Source organism: Bos javanicus, chromosome 10 (assembly GCF_032452875.1).
Source record: "Bos javanicus breed banteng chromosome 10, ARS-OSU_banteng_1.0, whole genome shotgun sequence".
Lineage (NCBI taxonomy): Eukaryota > Metazoa > Chordata > Mammalia > Artiodactyla > Bovidae > Bos > Bos javanicus.
In genome coordinates this window covers 24395586-24415898 of record NC_083877.1, presented here as the reverse complement: position 1 = coordinate 24415898, position 20313 = coordinate 24395586, and the positions used below count along the sequence as shown (strand labels likewise).

The 20313-nt window shown below is 39.4% G+C and overlaps 1 gene segment (V, D, J or C); it reads left to right on the top strand.

The window, feature by feature from the left end:
* The first annotated feature begins 19506 nt into the window (after positions 1 to 19506).
* Positions 19507 to 20112, top strand: LOC133255162 (T cell receptor delta variable 1-like). The segment is given in 2 exon segments: positions 19507 to 19555; positions 19766 to 20112. Coding segments are annotated over 2 exon segments (396 nt in total).
* The last annotated feature ends 201 nt before the right edge of the window (positions 20113 to 20313 follow it).

The following is a 20313-nucleotide window of genomic DNA, read 5'->3' as shown; positions in this document are numbered from 1 at the left end:
TGTGAGACTGACACTGGGCACCTTGCTGCCTTCTAGTGGTCATGGGTTAAACTGCGGGCAAACCCAGTCACTTGTACTCTGTGCCTGGAGAATCCCATGGACTGAAGAGCCTGAGTGGCTACAGTCCAAAGATTTCAAAGACTGAGAGGCTAAGCATGTACGCATGCACGCTAGTCACAGTAGGGGCTGCCAATGTTCAACCAAAGTCAGTAAACGTCTCAATGCAGAAATCATAGGAGAGAGATTTGGGACAACTGGCTGGTTTTTAATCTTTGCCTGCTGCTGCTGCTGCTTGCTGCTGCTGCTTGCTGCTGCTGCTGCTAAGTCGCTTCAGTCATGTCCGACTCTGTGCGACCCCATAAACGGCAGCCCATCAGGGTCCCCCATCCCTGGGATTCTCCAGGCAAGAACACTGGAGTGGGTTGCCATTTCCTTCTCCAATGCATGAAAGTGAAAAGAAAAAGTGAAGTCGCTCAGTCGTGTCCGACTCTTAGCAACCCCATGGACTGCAGCCTAGGTTCCTCCATCCATGGGATTTTCCAGGCAAGATTACTGGCCAGATGTGAAAATTATTGACTTCAAATTGCAAATATTGGGTTGGCCAAAAAGTATATTCATGTTTTCTTGTAACATCTTACATGCTATGATTTTGGCTGGCAAGTAATAGGCTGCCTTGGAAAGGAAGCTCAGAATTATTGCACAAAGGGTTGTTTTCTTTTTCCCTTCTTCTTCTGCTAAGTGAAATAGTTTCTACTGCTCTGTCCTTTCTTGTAGTATAGTATAGAAATATTCTGAGAATGGGAGCAAGACCCAAAACCGGGGAAAAAACTAAGCAAACACTGCTTAGTATACTCACTTCAACAACATCTCAATCTCTCAATATAACACCCTAATGAACTGATTTTCCCTGAACAGTAAGAACATGATAGACCATGGAACCTTATGAAAAATACATGAAATCTACCATTTAAACTGCCAAATATACCTCAAAAAATATTAAGCTCTATCTTGTGGAGAGACTCCTTTGCAATTTGAGAGTCTGGCTCCCCAGTCCTCAGCGTTCCGTGCGTTGCCTGTAGCTGACTGAGAGCGCACGCTGGGGCAGTGCTGTGCGAGGCGATTTTCAGGTGTGTTCTCACTCGGTTCTTATCCTAACCCTTCAAGTTGGGTCCACACTACTTTAGGGAGGCAGTGTAATAGTGCTTGAGATGGAAGAGTTGGCTTATGTTTCCAGACCTATCACTCATTAGTTGAGTGATCTTGGAGTATCACTTAATTATTTTTATGCTTCAGTTTCCTCATATCTGTAAGGTGGATATTGATAGAATCTACCATGCAGGGTTCTTAGGAGAAGTGAATGAGATGATGAATGCCACTGTGAGCCCAGTGCCCAGCAGAAGGATACTGACTATTCACAGAAATGGAAATTGAACATGAGAGAGGTTCAATACCTTGCCTGGTGTGCAGAGCAAGGGTCAGAGTGGAGCCCTCCCTCCATACCTTACTTAGAGCACAAGCCTTTCCTTATCCCAAGAGTAACTCTCTATCTTAATACAGTATTGTATTGTCCTTGAAGTGCTTATCCAGTGCAATGGGTGCTGTGCTGGTTTGATTCTTGATCGGGGAGCTAAGATCCCATATGCCTTGTCCCCACCCCCCCAAAAAATTAAAAAAACCCGGAAGCAATATTGTAAGAAATTCAATAAAGTCTTTAAAAATGATTGACATCAAGAAAATTCTTTTTTAAAAAAGAAAAATCAACAAGTAGACTCCTATTATTGTTAAAACATATAACCTCTGACATTTAAAACATTTACAGAATATCATTAACGTAGGGGCATGACAAATTCCAAACACAATATGCTCCATACCAGATAGATAAGTGTTCTAATTCTTACTATGCCACTTCCCTGATATTTCACCTTGAGTTAATCACCCAAACTCTTTGAGCTATTTGTTATTTGTAAGTTAGGAATAATAGTATCTGTATTGTGTGACTTTCATATTAGAATAATGTACATGAAGCAAAGGAAAATTCAGCACATTATGTGGGTGAATATTTCTATTTGGGGAATTTGAAAGTTTTAAAAATTTTGTTTAAAATACGTATAAAGATTCTTAATCAAAACAGGATTCATGTCACATATTACCATCCCACTCTCTGAAGGTGAATAGTAGCAGTCCATGATTAAGCAGCCCACTTCTGAAAGGTTGTCAGTTCTCTTTGTATAGTGAGCTCATCTCAATGTTTGTGAAGTTGGTCTCAAGAAAGCAGTGTTTGATTCCTCATTTTGAACCACAGACAACTGATTCTAGGGCAGAAATGGTTGGTGTGTTTTTAGCACATGTATGTGGTCTTGTCTCTGATTGGTTGGGCATCCAGGTACAGAAACGTATTTTCTGAAGCAGCATGTTTCACAGATCTAGGCTGCAGAACGTTCCTCTCCTGAGGATACCTGATCAAGATAAATGGAGAGGAACACTTTACTAGCCTCATGGCTGATCCTGTGGCTTCATCTTGGCCATAAGTCCTGGGGCTGCTGAAGACATTCTGAACAGTCTGGGGTGGTGATGGGGAAGGAGGGAGATGCAGTCAGGCACCTCAAGATTCAAATATTTGGGAATGTGTGAAAGCAATGAACACTGTAGAGAAATCAGTTTCTATGTGTGACCTTATCTTTCTGAACAGGAGTGAGCAGCCTCTTGACTGTGGAACAGCGTCCTCCCTTGCTGTGGGTTCAGGAAGGAGAAAGCACCAATTTTACCTGCAGTTTCCCTTCCAGCTCTTTCTATGCTTTACACTGGTACGGATGGGAACCTGCAAAGAGCCCGAAGAACTTGTTTGTAATAAGTGTAAATGGGGATGAAAAGAAGCAAGGACGAGTGAGAGTCACTCTGAATACTAAGGAGGGCTACAGCTCCATGTACCTCAGAGGATCCCAGCCTGAAGACTCAGCCACATACCTCTGTGCCTCCACATAGTGCCCCTCAGCCCTCTGCAGCCCATACCCAAACCTGTGCCTGCTGCTGCTCTGGGACCAGCATTGACAAAGAGCCATTGTTTGGAGGAAAAGGGAAATTCAATGAATGACAGTGTTTTTGTAATCAGGGGGAAATGCAGACATAGATAAACAAGCATTCCAGTCACTGTAGCTTCCTCGACTAACTGGACTGTTCCTAAACATCACTAATCTCCACTGCCACTAGGATACTGGCCATATCATTAATTCCAATTCCTAGGCTCCTCTTTCCCTGTGATTACAAGTAAACTAGATAGTTTTCAAACCTATCTAAAATAATGTGGTTATACCTGGGTAATATTTACCCCTCACTATTGCTACATCCTAAGAGCTAGTCTTTATGGTATTTCCTTATGTGCATGAATGTAATATGGGGATATGCTGTCTCACACATCTGGCATGGAAGTCTGCATGTTTTATACCAGAACAGTCAATTCTGTCTCATTTAACTCATTGGAGATTTTGGTTTTGCTTTGGTTCAAACTTCCCACTACATGGACTTCTGTATGTCATTTCTTTACTATGTGGCTGTTTGCATTTTGAAAAATTGCTGTGAATTCTGGAAGAAGCATTGATAGGGGAAATTCACTACTAAACTTGGTCTCTCCCCCAGTTTATATTGTAATTGTGATTAATGAATAAGTAAGGGAACTCTAGGATCTGAGTTTCTTATTTAGTAATTTCCAGGTATATGAAGCTGATGAATTATCTGATCCTGTGCTCATTTTTCAGATTTCCAAATAGCCCACCAGTTTAATACCATATTGGGCTTCTCTGATGGCTCAGATGGTAAAGAATCTGTCTACAATGCAGAAGAGCCATGTTCGATCCCTGGGTCAGGAAGATCCCCTGGAGGAGGGAATAGCTGCCCATATGCTTGCCTGGATAATTCCATGGGCAGAGGAGCCTGGTGGGCTATAGTCCACGGGGTCACAAAGAGTTGAACACAACTGAGTGACTAACACTTTCACTTAATACCGCATTGGTGATTTGCTGCTGCTTAGTCGCTTCAGGTGTGTCTGACTCTGAGCTATGGACACTATGGATGGTAGCCTGCCAGGCTCCTCTGGCAGAGGCTGCTAATTCTGGGGTCTTTCTGGGGTTTGTCAACATGAATTAACTTGCTTCTGGGCCTCTTCATCTTATAGCTTGTGTTTTCAGGTTTCTCCCCTGGAGAATCCCAGGGATAGGGGAGCCTGGTGGACTGCTGTCTATGGGGTCACACAGAGTCGGACACGACTAAAGCGACTTAGCAGCAGCAGCAGCAGCAGCCCCACCATACACATCAGTAATTAATATCCAGCCTCTGTCCAGCCTCCTGAATTACGTTGTTATTGTGCTCTCTCTCTTTCATAAATTTATATTTTAAAAAATCTGTTAGTGTCATTATGTTTAGGAAAGATAATATATATTATAAAAACAATACTGGTTTGCATACAAACCCCTCAGACCAAAACTATCTAAGAGACATTCATGTGAAAGATTTCTTTGTCAAAGATCATTCACAAGGCAGTAATGAATCTATTTGTCCATCAGATTGCAAATGGTTGAATCTGTTTTGCTATATGCATGTGCATAGAACTGAAAGGTAGAGCACAGAAGTGACTGAGGTGAACCTGTAGTTCATTGTACAATAGTGTTGATGGAATTAAACAACATGCAAAAAAAGAGCTGCTGGTCAACTTCCCAAACTGGATCTTCAACATTATGGGCATAAAGATCAATGGAAGAAATTTCTAATACTATCAGTGAAGACCCTCTGTTTTAGCTAACCCTGAATTGGTAGAAACAAAAAGCACAGAGAAAAAGCAAGGACAAAATTTGTCTGTACTGTGTGTTGCTGCAACACAGTGCTTCATGTATTTTTCATACCAAAGAACATATAGAAACTGATTACATTTGTACAGCACTTCAATATAGAATGCTGCTTGAAAGGACCTGTGATTCCACATTCCCTGGGTTCTTCCTCACCTTAGGAGGTAAGGAGATAAAGCACTTTCCACACAGGTAATCAATTCCTGGATGCAGAGGCACATAATTTGGAAAATCTATTCTTATAAACCTGGGGAAAATGCAAACCTGGAAGTGAGATTCCTTAAAAAATACCTGTGTCTTTATGAAAGTCATATACAACCAAGAAAACATGCACCAAACTTTTCAGTTTCTTTGGGTTCTCACATGGATTTGAAATTGAAAATATTCTGTTGTGTTAGTTACAGAGCTACAGATCCGACCTCTTAAATAGTCTCTCATTTTTTAAAGTCACATGGAGTGAGAAGAATGAGTGAAATATAAACATCAAATTGAACAAGGAAAGCTCACATCTCCCTGTTTACTGTAGGGCCCCAACATGAGCAACCAACCACCTGCTCCTGTTCTGTGGGGCCCAAGGCTCTCATTACACCTGAGCTGCTGCTGCTGCTGCTGCTACTGCTGCTAAGTCGCGTCAGTCGTGTCTGACTCTGTGGGACCCCATAGATGGCAGACCACCAGGCTCTCCCGTACCTGGGATTCTCCAGGCAAGAACACTGGAGTGGGTTGCCATTGCCTTCTCCAGTGCATGAAAGTGAAAAGCCAAAGAGAAGTCTCTCAGTTGTGTCCAACTCTTAGCAACCCCATGGACTGCAGCCCACCAGGCTCCTCCATCCATGGGATTTTCCAGGCAAGAGTACTGGAGTGGTTTGCCATTGCCTTCTCTGATCACACCTGAGCAACACCAGCTAATCTTCTGTGCTAAGGCAGGAGCACTCAGACCACACGTGAAATGAAGTTTGGTGAAACAGATGTTTCAGGTCCAGCTCTTAGAGACAATCAGAAATTAGAGAGAGGAAAAACACATTTCATTTTTGCTAATATCTCACAAGTCTTCAACAGGATTCTCTTCATGGGCTTTAGTGTCATCGCATTTTGCTGCACAACAAACCACCTCAAAACTTACTGTTTAATTATCTCATGATACCTCTGCTCCATGCAGTGAAAGGGGGCTCAATTGCACTGGAATCCCTCAATTTACTCACTTAATTAGTGGGGTTGACTGGAAGCTGAGGCTCAACTGAAATCTCAGAGGCCCGGGCTCATCTCTTCTTCAGACATTCTCAGAAGCGACCATGGCCCTTACATGTGATCTCTCTCTGTGATTCTGAGGGAAGCTGGGCAGCTTACACTGTGCCTCGGGGCTTCCAAAATTGCAGAAGTGTCAACAGCCAAAGAGTCGCCACCTTTCGCCTCAGAACTGGCATGATGTTAACTTCTGCTCATCTGTTTACTACAGTAAGTCATGCAGCCAGCCTGGACTCAGTGTGTGCAGGGGCTACACAAGGTCCCAGATATCAGGGAGCAAGGATCACTGAAGGTACCTTTGGCCACTAGATTCCATGTGAGCTGATAGAATAAATACATTCCTTGTGGCAAACTGGCACCAGAGTGCTAATGAAGCACATAGACCTTAATAGTCATCAAGGTCACGTCAGTTTACTTCTCAAATAGCACCCACACCCACTTCCTCATCTCTATACTCCTTGCAGCTCCCCTAATCCAAGCACTTAGCACCTCTGACTTGGATAACTGCAAAGGCCGCTTCACTCTCTTCCTGCCTTTATTCTCAACTCTTCGGCTCTGACTCCTACATGACCACAGAGTTTATATATATATATATATATATATATATATATATATATATATATATATGAGAAGGAAATGGCAACCCACTCCAGTATTCCTGCCTGGGAAATCCCATGGACAGAGGAGCCCGATGTGCTGCAGTTCATGGGGTCAATAAGAATTGTACATGACTTAGCTACTGAACAACAATAACAATAACTGAATAACAATAGCAACAATAATAACAACAATAACATAAAATTAGTTCGCTTCCTGCTCATCTTTGGATAATGAGGAACCATTAGAAATTGTAAAGATCAGGTTTTATATTAAGAATTACAAGGCAATGTACAATTTTTCCCTGAGTTACTTCTAGTTTTCTCATTCACCCTTTTCTGCCTCATACTCTAGATGTACATCAGCCACATTAAAATAAAACCATTTATGCTGGTATTAAGCTTTTTCCTTAATCTGAACTTTTGTGGATGTTGTCCTCTGTGGTCAGAATAGTTTTTCCCAGGTACTTGTGTAAAACACATATATGTTCTCAACCCTTACAGCCGAGTTCAAGCAACATTACTTCTTATGTGAAATCATAGAGGATAATATTGCTAACTTTTAATTATAAATATTCTTGGATCTGGTCCCCTCTTAAGATGGTTTGACAGGAATATTTGTTACTGAGGGCTATCTTATATTTATATTCATTCAAATTGTTTCCTATGAGGCATGAAGAGATTCCTTTAAGTCCACAAACCAAAGCACGGTCAGTTTCCCTTCTTTTCATTTAGCAAATATGTCCTTCACAGCACAAGACCCAGAGATAGGCTATAGCAAATACAATGGTGTAAGTTGGGAAAGGGCAATCTTCTCCAGTGGGTAACTATTTTGTCTTGGTTTACATTCTTCTGTGTAAACTGTGGCAGGGCTCCTGATCTGCATGAAGACGAGGGCACTTTTAAAGCATCCCTAAGTGATGCTCCAGACCCATTGCTCTTTTAGGGTGGAGGTGGAGCCTTCATCAACATAGCATTGCTAGATTTGTCTTCATTTGGGGGTCCAAATTCAACATGGCTGAAAAGGAAAAGTTATCCCAATTATGTGCATTTCAAATAACTTTGTGAGAACCCCAGGGTTAGTAGAAGGAAAGAAATCTTAAAAATTAGGGCAGAAATAAATGAAAAGAAACAAAACAGACCATAGCAAAAATCAACAAAGCCAAAAGCTGGTTCTTTGAAAGGATAAATAAAATTGACAAACCATTAGCCAGACTCATCAAGAAACAAAGGGAGAAAAATCAAATCAATAAAATTAGAAATGAAAAAGGACAGATCACAATAGACAACACAGAAATACAAAGGATCATAAGAGACTACTAGCAGCAATTATATGCCAATAAAATGGACAATGTGGAAGAAATGGACAAATTCTTAGAAAAGTACAACTTTCCAAAACTGGACCAGGAAGAAATAGAAAATCTTAACAGACCCATCACAAACATGGAAATTGAAACTGTAATCAGAAATCTTCCAGCAAACAAAAACCCAGGTCCAGATGGACTCACAGCTGAATTCTACCAAAAATTTAGAGAAGAGCTAACACCTATCCTACTCAAACTCTTCCAGAAAATTGCAGAGGAAGGTAAACTTTCAAACTCATTCTATGAGGCCACCATCACTGTAATACCAAAACCTGACAAAGATGCCACAAAAAAAGAAAACTACAGGCCAATATCACTGATGAACATAGATGCAAAAATCCTTAACAAAATTCTATCAAACAGAATCCAACAACATATTAAAAAGATCATACACCATGACCGAGTGGGCTTTATCCCAGGGATGCAAGGATTCTTCAATATCCGCAAATCAACAAATGTAATACGCCACATTAACAAATTGAAAAATAAAAACCATATGATTATCTCAATAGATGCAGAGAAAGCCTTTGACAAAATTCAACATCCATTTATGATAAAAACTCTCCAGAAAGCAGGAATAGAAGGAACATACCTCAACATAATAAAAGCTATATATGACAAACCCACAGCAAACATTATCCTCAATGGTGAAAAATTAAAAGCATTTTCTCTAAAGTCAGGAACAAGACAAGGGTGCCCACTTTCACCATTACTATTCAACATAGTTTTGGAAATTTTGGCCACAGCAATCAGAGCAGAAAAAGAAATAAAAATAATCCAAATTAGAAAAGAAGAAGTAAAACTCTCACTGTTTGCAGATGACATGATCCTCTACATAGAAAACCCTAAAGACTCCACCAGAAAATTACTAGAACTAATCAATGATTATAGTAAAGTTGCAGGATATAAAATCAACACACAGAAATCCCTTGCATTCCTATACACTAATAATGAGAAAATAGAAAGACAAATTAAGGAAACAGTTTCATTCACCATTGCAACAAAAAGAATAAAATACTTAGGAATATATCTACCTAAAGAAACTAAAGACCTATATATAGAAAACTATAAAACACTGGTGAAAGAAATCAAAGAGGACACTAATAGATGGAGAAATATACCATGTTCATGGATTGGAAGAATCAATATAGTGAAAATGAGTATACTACCCAAAGCAATTTATAGATTCAACGCAATCCCTATCAAGCTACCAACGGTATTCTTCACAGAGCTAGAACAAATAATTTCACAATTTGTATGGAAATACAAAAAACCTCGCATAGCCAAAGCAATCTTGAGAAAGAAAAATGGAACTGGAGGAATCAACCTGCCTGACTTCAGGCTCTACTACAAAGCCACAGTTATCAAGACAGTATGGTACTGGCACAAAGACAGAAATATTGATCAATGGAACAAAATAGAAAGCCCAGAGATAAATCCACACACATATGGACACCTTATCTTTGACAAAGGAGGCAAGAACATACAATGGATTAAAGACAATCTCTTTAACAAGTGGTGCTGGGAAAACTGGTCAACCACTTGTAAAAGAATGAAACTAGAACACTTTCTAACACCATACACAAAAATAAACTCAAAATGGATTAAAGATCTAGACATAAGACCAGAAACTATAAAACTCCTACAGGAGAACATAGGCAAAACACTCTCTGACATACATCACAGCAGGATCCTCTATGACCCACCTCCCAGAATATTGGAAATAAAAGCAAAAATAAACAAATGGGACCTAATTAAACTTAAAAGTTTCTGCACAACAAAGGAAACTCTAAGCAAGGTGAAAAGACAGTCTTCAGAATGGGAGAAAATAATAGCAAATGAAGCAACTGACAAACAACTAATTTCCAAAATATACAAGCAACTCCTATAGCTCAATTCCAGAAAAATAAATGACCCAATCAAAAAATGGGCCAAAGAACTAAATAGACATCTCTCCAAAGAAGACATCCAGATGGCTAACAAATACATGAAAAGATGCTCAACATCACTCATTATCAGAGAAATGCAAATCAAAACCACAATGAGGTACCATTTCACACCAGTCAGAATGGCTGTGATCCAAGTCTACAAGCAATAAATGCTGGAGAGGGTGTGGAGAAAAGGGAACCCTCTTACACTGTTGGTGGGAATGCAAACTAGTACAGCCACTATGGAGAACAGTGTGGAGATTCCTTAAAAAACTGGAAATAGAACTGCCTTATGATCCAGCAATCCCACTGCTGGGCATACACACTGAGGAAACCAGAATTGAAAGACACCTGTACCCCAATGTTCATCGCAGCACTGTTTATAATAGCCAGGACATGGAAGCAACCTAGATGTACATCAGCAGATGAATGGAAAAGAAAGCTGTGGTACATATACACAATGGAGTATTACTCAGCCATTAAAAAGAATACATTTGAATCAGTTCTAATGAGATGGATGAAACTGGAGCCTATTATACAGAGTGAAGTAAGCCAGAAAGAAAAACACCAATACAGTATACTAATGCATATATATGGAATTTAGAAAGATGGTAACAATAACCCTGTATGTGAAACAGCAAAAGAGACACTGATGTATAGAACAGTCTTTTGGACTCTGTGGGAGAGGGAGAGTGTGGGATGTTTTGGGAGAATGGCATAGAAACATGTATAATATCATATGTGTAACGTGTCACCAGTCCAGGTTCGATGCACGATACTGGATGCTTGGGGCTGGTGCACTGGGACGACCCAGAGGGATGGTATGGGGAGGGAGGAGGGAGGAGGGTTCAGGATGGGGAACACGTGCATACCTGTGGCAGATTCATTTTGATATATGGCAAAACCAATACAATATTGTGAATTTAAAAAAAAAAAAAAAAGAACTTTGTTAACTCATGGGATTTTCCTTTTCCATTACATCCAAAACCTGCTACTCTTTCTGTTTCTATATATAAAGTAATTCAGATTCAGATTTACTTTTGACTTTAAAGAAGTTTTGAGATGTCTACCATTTATATAACTGCATGGCAATACTTCAAAGACATTAAGCATCCTATAGTGAGCTGGAGGGCGGGCCCCGAAAGATACATTCACATCCTAATCCACGGAAACTTTGAATGTGAACTTATTTAACAAAGAAACTTTTCAAATGTAATTGAGAAAAGGGTATCAAAATCCAATCATACTGGATTATCTTGGTGGGGCCTCAATCCAGTGACAAGTGTCCTTTTAAGAGACACACAGGTGAGAAGTCCTTGTGAGGTCTTCTCGATGGAGGAAAAGGTTGGAGGTATACAGTCACTAGCAAAGGAGGACCTGGAGCCACCAGAAGCCAGAAGAGGCAAGGAAGAATTCTCTCCTAGACCATTTAGAAGGAGTATGTTCCTGCTGACACCTTGTTTTCAGACTTCTGACCTCCAGCTTGTAGGGAACCAATTCTTGTTTTTTGGAGCCATCAAATTTGTGATAATTTGTAATGGTAGAACAAGGGCTACTGGGGCTAACACAGTTTTCCAAAGGTAACATTTCTGAATATCTACAAGCAACTCCTGATAGTTTGCATTCATGGAAGGGCATTTTTTAATTACTTTAAAGAGTAATTAATTAAATTGCTCTTTGGGGCATTTGCATTCAAATTCTCATATAAGTAAACATACACATTTATTTATCATTCAACAAATGTTTGAGTAACCACTATTTACCAGGTATTACTGTATCCCAAAGAAAGGCAATGCCAAAGAATGTTCAAACTACTGCACAATTGCACTCATCTCACACGCTAGTAAAGTAATACTCAAAATTCTCTAAGCCAGGCTTCAGCAATATGTGGACCATGAACTTCTAGTTGTTCAAGCCAGTTTTAGGAAAGGCAGAGGAACCAGAGACCAAATTGCCAACATTTTCTGGATCATCAAAAAAGCAAGAGAATTCCAGAAAAACATCTATTTCTGCTTTATTGACTATGCCAAAGCCTTTGACTATGTGGATCACAATAAACTGGAAAATTCTGAAAGAGATGGGAATACCAGACCACCTGACCTGCCTCTTGAGAAACCTGTATGCAGCTCAGGAAGCAACAGTTAGAACTGGGCATGGAACAATAGACTGGTTCCACATAGGAAAAGGAAAACATCAAGGCTGTATATTGTCACCCTGCTTATTTAACTTATATGCAGAGTACATCATGAGAAACTCTGGGCTGGAAGAAGCACAAGCTGGTATCAAGATTGTCGGGAGAAATATCAATAACCTCAGATATGCCGATGACACCACCCTTATGGCAGAATATGAAGAGGAACTCAAAAGCCTCTTGATGAAGGTGAAAGAGGAGAGTGAAAAAGTTGGTTTAAAACTCAACATTCAGAAAATGAAGGTCATGGCATCCGGTCCCATCACTTCATGGGAAATAGATGGGGAAACAGTGGAAACAGTGTCAGCCTTTATTTTTGGGGCTCCAAAATCACTGCAGATGGTGACTGCAGCCACGAAATTAAAAGACGCTAACTTCTTGGAAGAAAAGTTATGACCAACCTGGATAGCATATTGAAAAGCAGAGACATTACTTTGCCAACAAAGGTCCGTCTAGACAAGGCTATGGTTTTTCCAGTGGTCGTGTGTGGATGTGAGGGTTTGACTGTCAAGAAAGCTGAGAGCCGAAGAATTGCTGCTTTTGAACTGTGGTGTTGGAGAAGACTCTTGAGAGTCCCTTGGAGTTCAAAGAGATCCAACCAGTCCATTCTAAACGAGATCAGCCCTGGGTGTTCTTTGGAAGGAATGATGCTAAAGCTGAAACTCCAGTACTTTGGCCACCTCATGTGAAGAGTTGACTCATTGGAAAAGACTCTGATGCTGGGAGGAATTGGGGGCAGGAGGAGAAGTGAATGACAGAGGATGAGATGGCTGGATGGCATCACTGACTCGATGGACGTGAGTCTGAGTGAACTCCGGGAGTTGGTGATGGACAGGGAGGCCTGGCGTGCTGCGATTCATGGGGTCGCAAAGAGTCAGACACAACTGAGCGACTGAACTGAACTGAACTGTATCAGCAATTTTTGATCCAGTCACAGAGGGGCAGCATCTGCAAACATAGACACTCCGTGGGGAAGATGGGTGGGTAATGTGGTGGTAAGTGATGGGCTGTCTCAAACTGCAGTCACTCCTTTCTTTTTTATTTCCCAAAGGCAGTCTAGACCAGGTTTCTATAGGTCTGGAAGAAGCTGATACAAGGGAAACCCTTTTAGGAGCACGCAGACTCAGCAACTCTTTCTGAAGAGGATGAAAAGGGAGATGCTACTGTTACCACCAGTGTTGATCTTATGGATACAAATATCACGTGAGTTTGGGGTTTCCCTGATTGCTCCTAGAAAATTCATCACAGCGGAATCTTATCTGCAGGCAACTGTAGGAGTGGGATTTTCTGATTGAGAGCAGGATGTTGAGGAAAAAAATGAAAACTAAAAAGTGGGAGATAGAGTTGTGGAGAGAGACATGGAAAGAAGGAAAAAATACACAAGAAGAATGAGAGACCATGACAGCTGAGAGAATAAACATCTAATCAGACTTTCTCTGTTACTTCCCTCTGTTTTCCTGAACAGAAATGAATAAATAACAGATAAAGCATTTTCCTGAATTCTTGCTTCTGCAAGAAGGAGAGAACTTCATCAGGTACTGCAATTCCTCAAGCATTTAAAGCAGCTTACAGTGGTATAAGCAGAGGCCTGGGGGCAGTCCTGTCCTCTTGATGATGTTAGCTAAGGGTGGAGAAGTGAAGGCGCAGCAGAGACAGACAGGTTGGCTTGGAGAGTCCAGACAGCACAGCTCCCTGCACCTCACGGCTGCCCAGCTCTCAGACGCATAAACCTACTTCTGTGCGGGGCACAGTGCTCTGGAAGCACCTGCTGTCTGTCCCCAAACCTCACTGTGGGCTCCAGGGGTTGCTCCTCCTCATCTCTCCTTAGAGCAGGGGCCACAGAAAGCTGAAGTCATGATGTCTATGAAGAAATTGAAGTTTTAATTAAAAAAAATCCCCAGACTCAGTGTCACTGAAGAATTCTGTCAAACACTGAAGAAGAATTAGCATGAATTATACACAGTTTCTTTCTTTTTTTTTTTACTAAAATCTTTATTGAACTTCTACTACTTAAACATTGCTTGTGCTATGCTCAAAGATCTTTTTTTAATGTTTTTAAATTTTTTTTTTAATTTTAATTTAATTTTATTTTTAAACTTTACAATAGAAAGAAAGTAATTCTTCATTCATTTTTTGAGGCTAATATTACCCTAATGCCAAAATCAGACAAAGACCATAAAGAACTGAAAAGTACAGGGAAATATCTTTTATCTAGAAGATAGACACAAATTTCTTAAAATATTTCAGCAAGTAAAATTCATTGATATGTAAATTGAGTAATATACCAAGCACAAATGTAATTTCTTTCAAGGGTGCAAGACACTTTAATATTGAAAATCAATGCATGGAATTTACCATTTTACCAGGGTAGAAAAGAAGAATCATATCATCATATTACTCTAGTCAGAAAAAAAGGATTTGCAAAAATTCAGTAGTCAATTATGGTGAAAACTCTGAGAATCACAAGAATAGTGCGGAATTTCCTCGATAGCTAATGGTATTCTTACTAATAAAAGACTATAATTTTCTCTAAGAAAGAGGAAAAAAACCAGAGTGTCCATTCTTGTCACTCTTTTGGTACAGTGCTAGATTTTGGAGCAAGAAATAAAGAAAGTAGATGTAATGATCTTATAGAGTTGAAAAAAGAAGTAAAACTGCCACTATTTGCTGGTAACATGACTATCTATGTAGAAAATCCAAGGAATATACCCCTAAATTTATATTAGGGAAATCCAAATTAAAACTACAAAGAGATAACACTTCACATATATCATAAGGGCTAAAATTAAAAATACTGACAATACCAAGTTCTGGCAAGGATGCAAAGAAGTTGGATCACTCATGCATTGCTGGTGGGTTTATGGCTCAGTCATTCTAGAAGAGTCCAAGAATTTCAAATACACTTAAATATTCACTTGCTGAATTCTTAATACTGCAATTCAACCAGTGATCTTCACTGAATGAACAGATAAATATTCTATAGTACATTCATGCAATGAAATATTATTTATACATTATTTATACATTATACATTATTTATACATCTTTCTCAACTTCAATTTATTTTGCAATAAATTATTTTAAGTTGAAACAATAGGAAGTCAAAAGTTCATTTAATATGGGAAGGAAATCTAAAAAAGAATAGAGATATATCTGTACATGTAAAACTGATTCACTTTGCTGCACTGCATAAACTAACATTGTAAAGCAACTATACTCCAATAAAAATCAATTAAAATTAAAAAAAAAGAAAATCCATCCAATATATTTAAGCTAGCTTCCCTTAAATGTGGCCAATACTTGCATTAGCCTACAGTTGGGAAAAAAAATCATCTCACACAGTCTATTTTATACTAAAATGATAGAAATCTTATGCAATGTATTGAATACTGTACTGAAAGTGAAAATCAGGATGGTTATATGGGTATGAAATGGCTGTAAAGGTGTTAGTTGTTTACACTCATTATTTTGAGGCTGGCTAGGAGCTCAGCTCACTCTTGCTGCCTAGAATCACCAGGAAACATAATACTGCATGTTGCTAGCTCAGGAAAAGATAACATTTCAATATTCCAAATATGGTTTCTACTGAATGCATACCACTTTCTCACTACTGTAAAGTCAAAAATCCTAAATTGAATTATCCTAAATTAAGTTTGGGACAGTCTGTAATGATTAAAAGGTAAAGATTATTAATATATGCCATAGTCTAGATGGATCTCAGGATGTTATGCTGAGTAAAAAAATCAATCTCAGAAGCTACATGGTATATGATTATACTTATTGGATTATTATGACTGTATACGTAGTGTGATTCTACTTATACAACATTCTTAACAGGACAAAAAAAGATGAAAGGTATCAGCAGTGACCTGGTTTGTAAAGAATTGCAGGCCTCAGGAGGGTGTACAAAGAGAGGTTTTTTTAGAGAGATGGAGCAACTCTATATCATGATTTTAATGGTGGGACCAAGAGCCTATACATGTGATAAAGTTTCACAGAGCTATGCATCAAAACCAGATTGCATATAAAACTGATGTATCAGATTGCGATCTGTATTTTAATAAAATTTTGGCAATATCAATTTCCTGGTACGTATATGTATTATTATATTAGCATATATATTTTAGAATATCAAGCTGCTCTTCAGGCTGTTGTGGCCTTTGTGGTCTCTTCTGCTTAGTTACAAATAATTGGAAACCAGGACATCAGCAGATTTCAGGGATTTTCAAGGGTTGTGGAGGTGGGGATGGTCTGCAAAGTAAGTTCTTTAGGGCTATGGAATGATTCTGAATCTTAATTTTAGTGGTAGGAACAAGAACCTACAAATGGGATAAATTTCGCAGCTATGCATAAAAAGGTGGATATAAAAACATGTGATATATATAATAAAATGATAAATATAATATAATGATACATATAATATATGCATTATCATTCTGCTCCCCAGACTGCTCTGGGCATTTGTGGTCTCTCCTGCTTCCTTGTAAACAATTAGAAACCAGGACATCAGCTGCCTGTCACTCAGAGTTGAAATGGGTCAGAAGAGTAGATGGTTCAACTACATATAAACTCTCCTCCTTGCATCACTCATTAATGAGTTCTTTTGACCTTAAATTTTAAGAACTGACACTGCTTTGGAGACTGTGTCTATACTTCCTTTTCTACTTGCTTATTTGCTTTTGGTTCTTTTAAATTAATTTATCTATTAAGATGATCAAACTAAGTGGAAGATTGACAGACACATACTTCATGATCATGCACAGTATACAAAACTTCAGTCATCAACTTCTGTGGTATTGACATATACTAAGTGTTTGAATGGGACTCGAAATGGTCAGTTTTCATTCCAGTCCCAAAAAGGGCAATGCCAAAGATTGTTCAAACTACTATGCAATTTTGCTCATTTCACACGCAAGTAAGGTTATGCTTAAAATCTTTTAAGCTAGGTTTCAGCAGTGTGTGAACCAAGAACTTCCAGATGTACAGGCTGGATTTCAAAGAGGCAGAGGAACCAGAGATCAAGTTGCTAACATTCATTGGATCATGGAGAAAGCAAAGGAATTCCAGAAAAGCATCTACTTCTACTTCATTGACTACACTAAAAATTTTGTGTGGATAACAACAAATTGTGGAACATTCTTAAAGTGATGGAAATACCAGCCCACCTTACTTGTCTTCTGAGAAACCTGTATGCAGGTCAAGAAGCAACAATTAGAACCAGACATGAAATAATGGACTGGTTCCAAATTGGGAAAGGAGTCTTTCAAGGATGTATTGTCAGCCTGCTTATTTAATTTATATGCCAAGTACAACATGTGAAATACCAGGCAGGATGAATCACAAGCTGGATTCAAGATTGCTGGGAGAAATTAAAAAACCTAAGATATGCAGAAGATACCACTCTAATGGGAGAAAATGAAGAGGAACTGAAAGGGCTTTTTGATGAGTGTGAAAGAGGAGAGTGAAAAAGCTTCCTTGAAACTCAACACTCAAAAATCTAAGATCATGGCATCTGGTCCCATCACTTCATGGCAAATAGAAGGGGAAAAAGTAGAAGCAGTGACAGATTTTATTTTCTTGGGCTCCAAAATCCCTATGGACAGTGGCTGCAGCCATGAAATTGAAAGATGCTTGCCCTGTCGAAGAAAAGATATGACAAACCTGCAGGTGGGCTAAGTCACTTCAGTCGTGTCTGGCTCTGCATCCCTATGAACCGTAGCCCTCCAGGATCCTCTGTCCATGAGATTTCCCAGGCAAGAATACTGGAATGGGTTGCCATGCCCTCCTCCAGGGGATTTTCCTGATCCAGGGATTGAACCCACATCTCTTATGTCTCCTGCATTTGCAGGCAAGTTCTTAACCACTAGTGCCACCTAGGAAGCTTAAGATGACATATTAAAAAGCAGACACATCATTTTGCTGACAAAGGTCTGTATAGTCAAAGCTATGGTTTTTCCAATAGTCATGTGTGGTATAAGACTTGGACTATAAAGAAGGCTGAAAGCTGAAGAATTGATGCTTTTGAACTGCGGGGCTGGAGAAGACTCTTGAGAGTCCCTTGGACTGCAAGGAGGACAAACCAGTCAATCCTAATAGGAATCAACCATGAATACTCACTGGAAGGACTGATGCTAAAGCTGACACTCCAATACTTTGGCCATCTGATGCAAAAAGCCAATTCATTGGAAAAGACCTTGATGATGGGAAAGATTGAAGGCAAAAGGAGAAGGGAGAGGCAGAGGATGAGATGATTAGATAGCATCATTGACTCAAAGGACATGAATTAGAGCAACTTTGGGAGATATTGAAGTACAGTGTAGCATGGTGTGCTGCAGTCCATGGAGCCACAAAGAGTTGGACACGACTTAGCAACTGAAACAACAACAAAGTGTTTGAAACCTGTAGATACCAACTTCTGTAGGAGAGCATTACAGCATTATGTCATAGAAAGACTTGGCATACTTATCTTGAATTTATTTTACAAAGAGAAAAATAATGAGCCACTAACAAGTGAGACTGAACACTTTGGACCAATGACATAGAAAATGTGACATCAGGACAATTCCAGGACACATGGTCTAATAAATGCAATTCTACTTGTGGAGGGAACAGGACTGAATATCCTGATCTTCCTCAAAGTCTAATAAATAAGACTTAATTTCAAATTTCAAAAGAATATTTTATTCCCATTATAATTTCATTCAAAATTTAAAACTGAATAGACTCTGAAAGTCAAATGGACTGATTTTTTTGTCATTTATGGAGAAGTAACATTATTTATTGAAAAACCTACATAGAGTCATAGAACTCAATACAAAGAGATAGAATAATTATTTTGATTAAAATTTCCATTAACCAAGAAGACTAAGATCTGCAAGTTTTCTTAAAGAGTCATTAGATTCTGGATGGAGAAAAGTAAGTGTAGGCTAATGAATGACCAGTTAATAGATAACAGAAAATTTCATAGGCTATAGTAAATTATATTTTAAATCAGTTGGAAAAACCATTTTGCTGAATAATTATTAATGTATGTCAACTTGCTTAATATTCAGTTGCCCTCAGCTCAAATTTTAATACTGATTGCTTTTTTGATGCCTTCTTTCAGGATCTGATTAATTTAATGACCAGGGAAAAACAAATAGACAAATTAAAGGTTTGTGGTGAGCCAGACTTTTTCCCATGCATGCATAGACCACGTGGTCTATGAACATGACAACCCCCACTTCCTGTTGCGGGGAGTCACACAGGTACCGGGTAGTATGTATATGTGCTGCCAGGCACTCAAAGACTCTCAACTCTCAGCTTGAGGCAGACCTAAGCACATTTGTGTAGGGGAATCCATGTCTCATGCCGCTCTCCAGTCTGCTCTGGGTGTTCCTGGCCGTCACCTTCTCTGGTAGGGAGGCTTCCAAACATGGGAGCGAGTGTTCAGGGTGAAAGGCCTGCACACAGGCGTGCGGTGCTTCACAGGGACTTGGGGAGGAAAGGAGGACTGGGGAAAAGCAAGTGTCTTATGATCTCCTTTTTTTTGTCTTTGGAACCTAAATAACTTCTACACTATTTTATTCACTGCTTCATCTTTGTTTTCTGATTGTTTTCCCCATAGCATCTGGCATGGCCCAGAAAGTTACTCAAGACCAGCCAAATATATCCACCCAAGTGGGGCAGTCAGTAATCCTGAATTGTTGGTATGAAACAAGTTGGAACTATTACTACCTTTTTTGGTACAAACAACTTCCCAGTGGACAGATGACTTACCTTATTCAACAGTATTCAGAACACGGTAATGCAAGGAACGGCCGCTATTCTGTAAACTTCCAGAAAGCAGATAAATCCATCAGCCTCATTATTTCATCCTTACAGCTGGAAGATTCTGCAAAGTACTTCTGTGCTCTCTGGGAACTCACAGTGCTTGAAGTAATAGGAAAAGCTGTACAAAAACCGAGAGCTTGATAAGTGAGAGCCCCTCTGCTGCAGGACCCCAGCTGAAATGCACACCCACATACCCCAGACAAGAAATGATAGTCCTGTGGTTGTTTAAGTTGTGGTTTGGATCAGAATATTTAATTCTAGATAAAATCTCCTTCTATGTCATTGGAAACAGGTGTCCAGAGTAATTTTCTACTAATACATTCTCCTCCTGAATTTTTGACT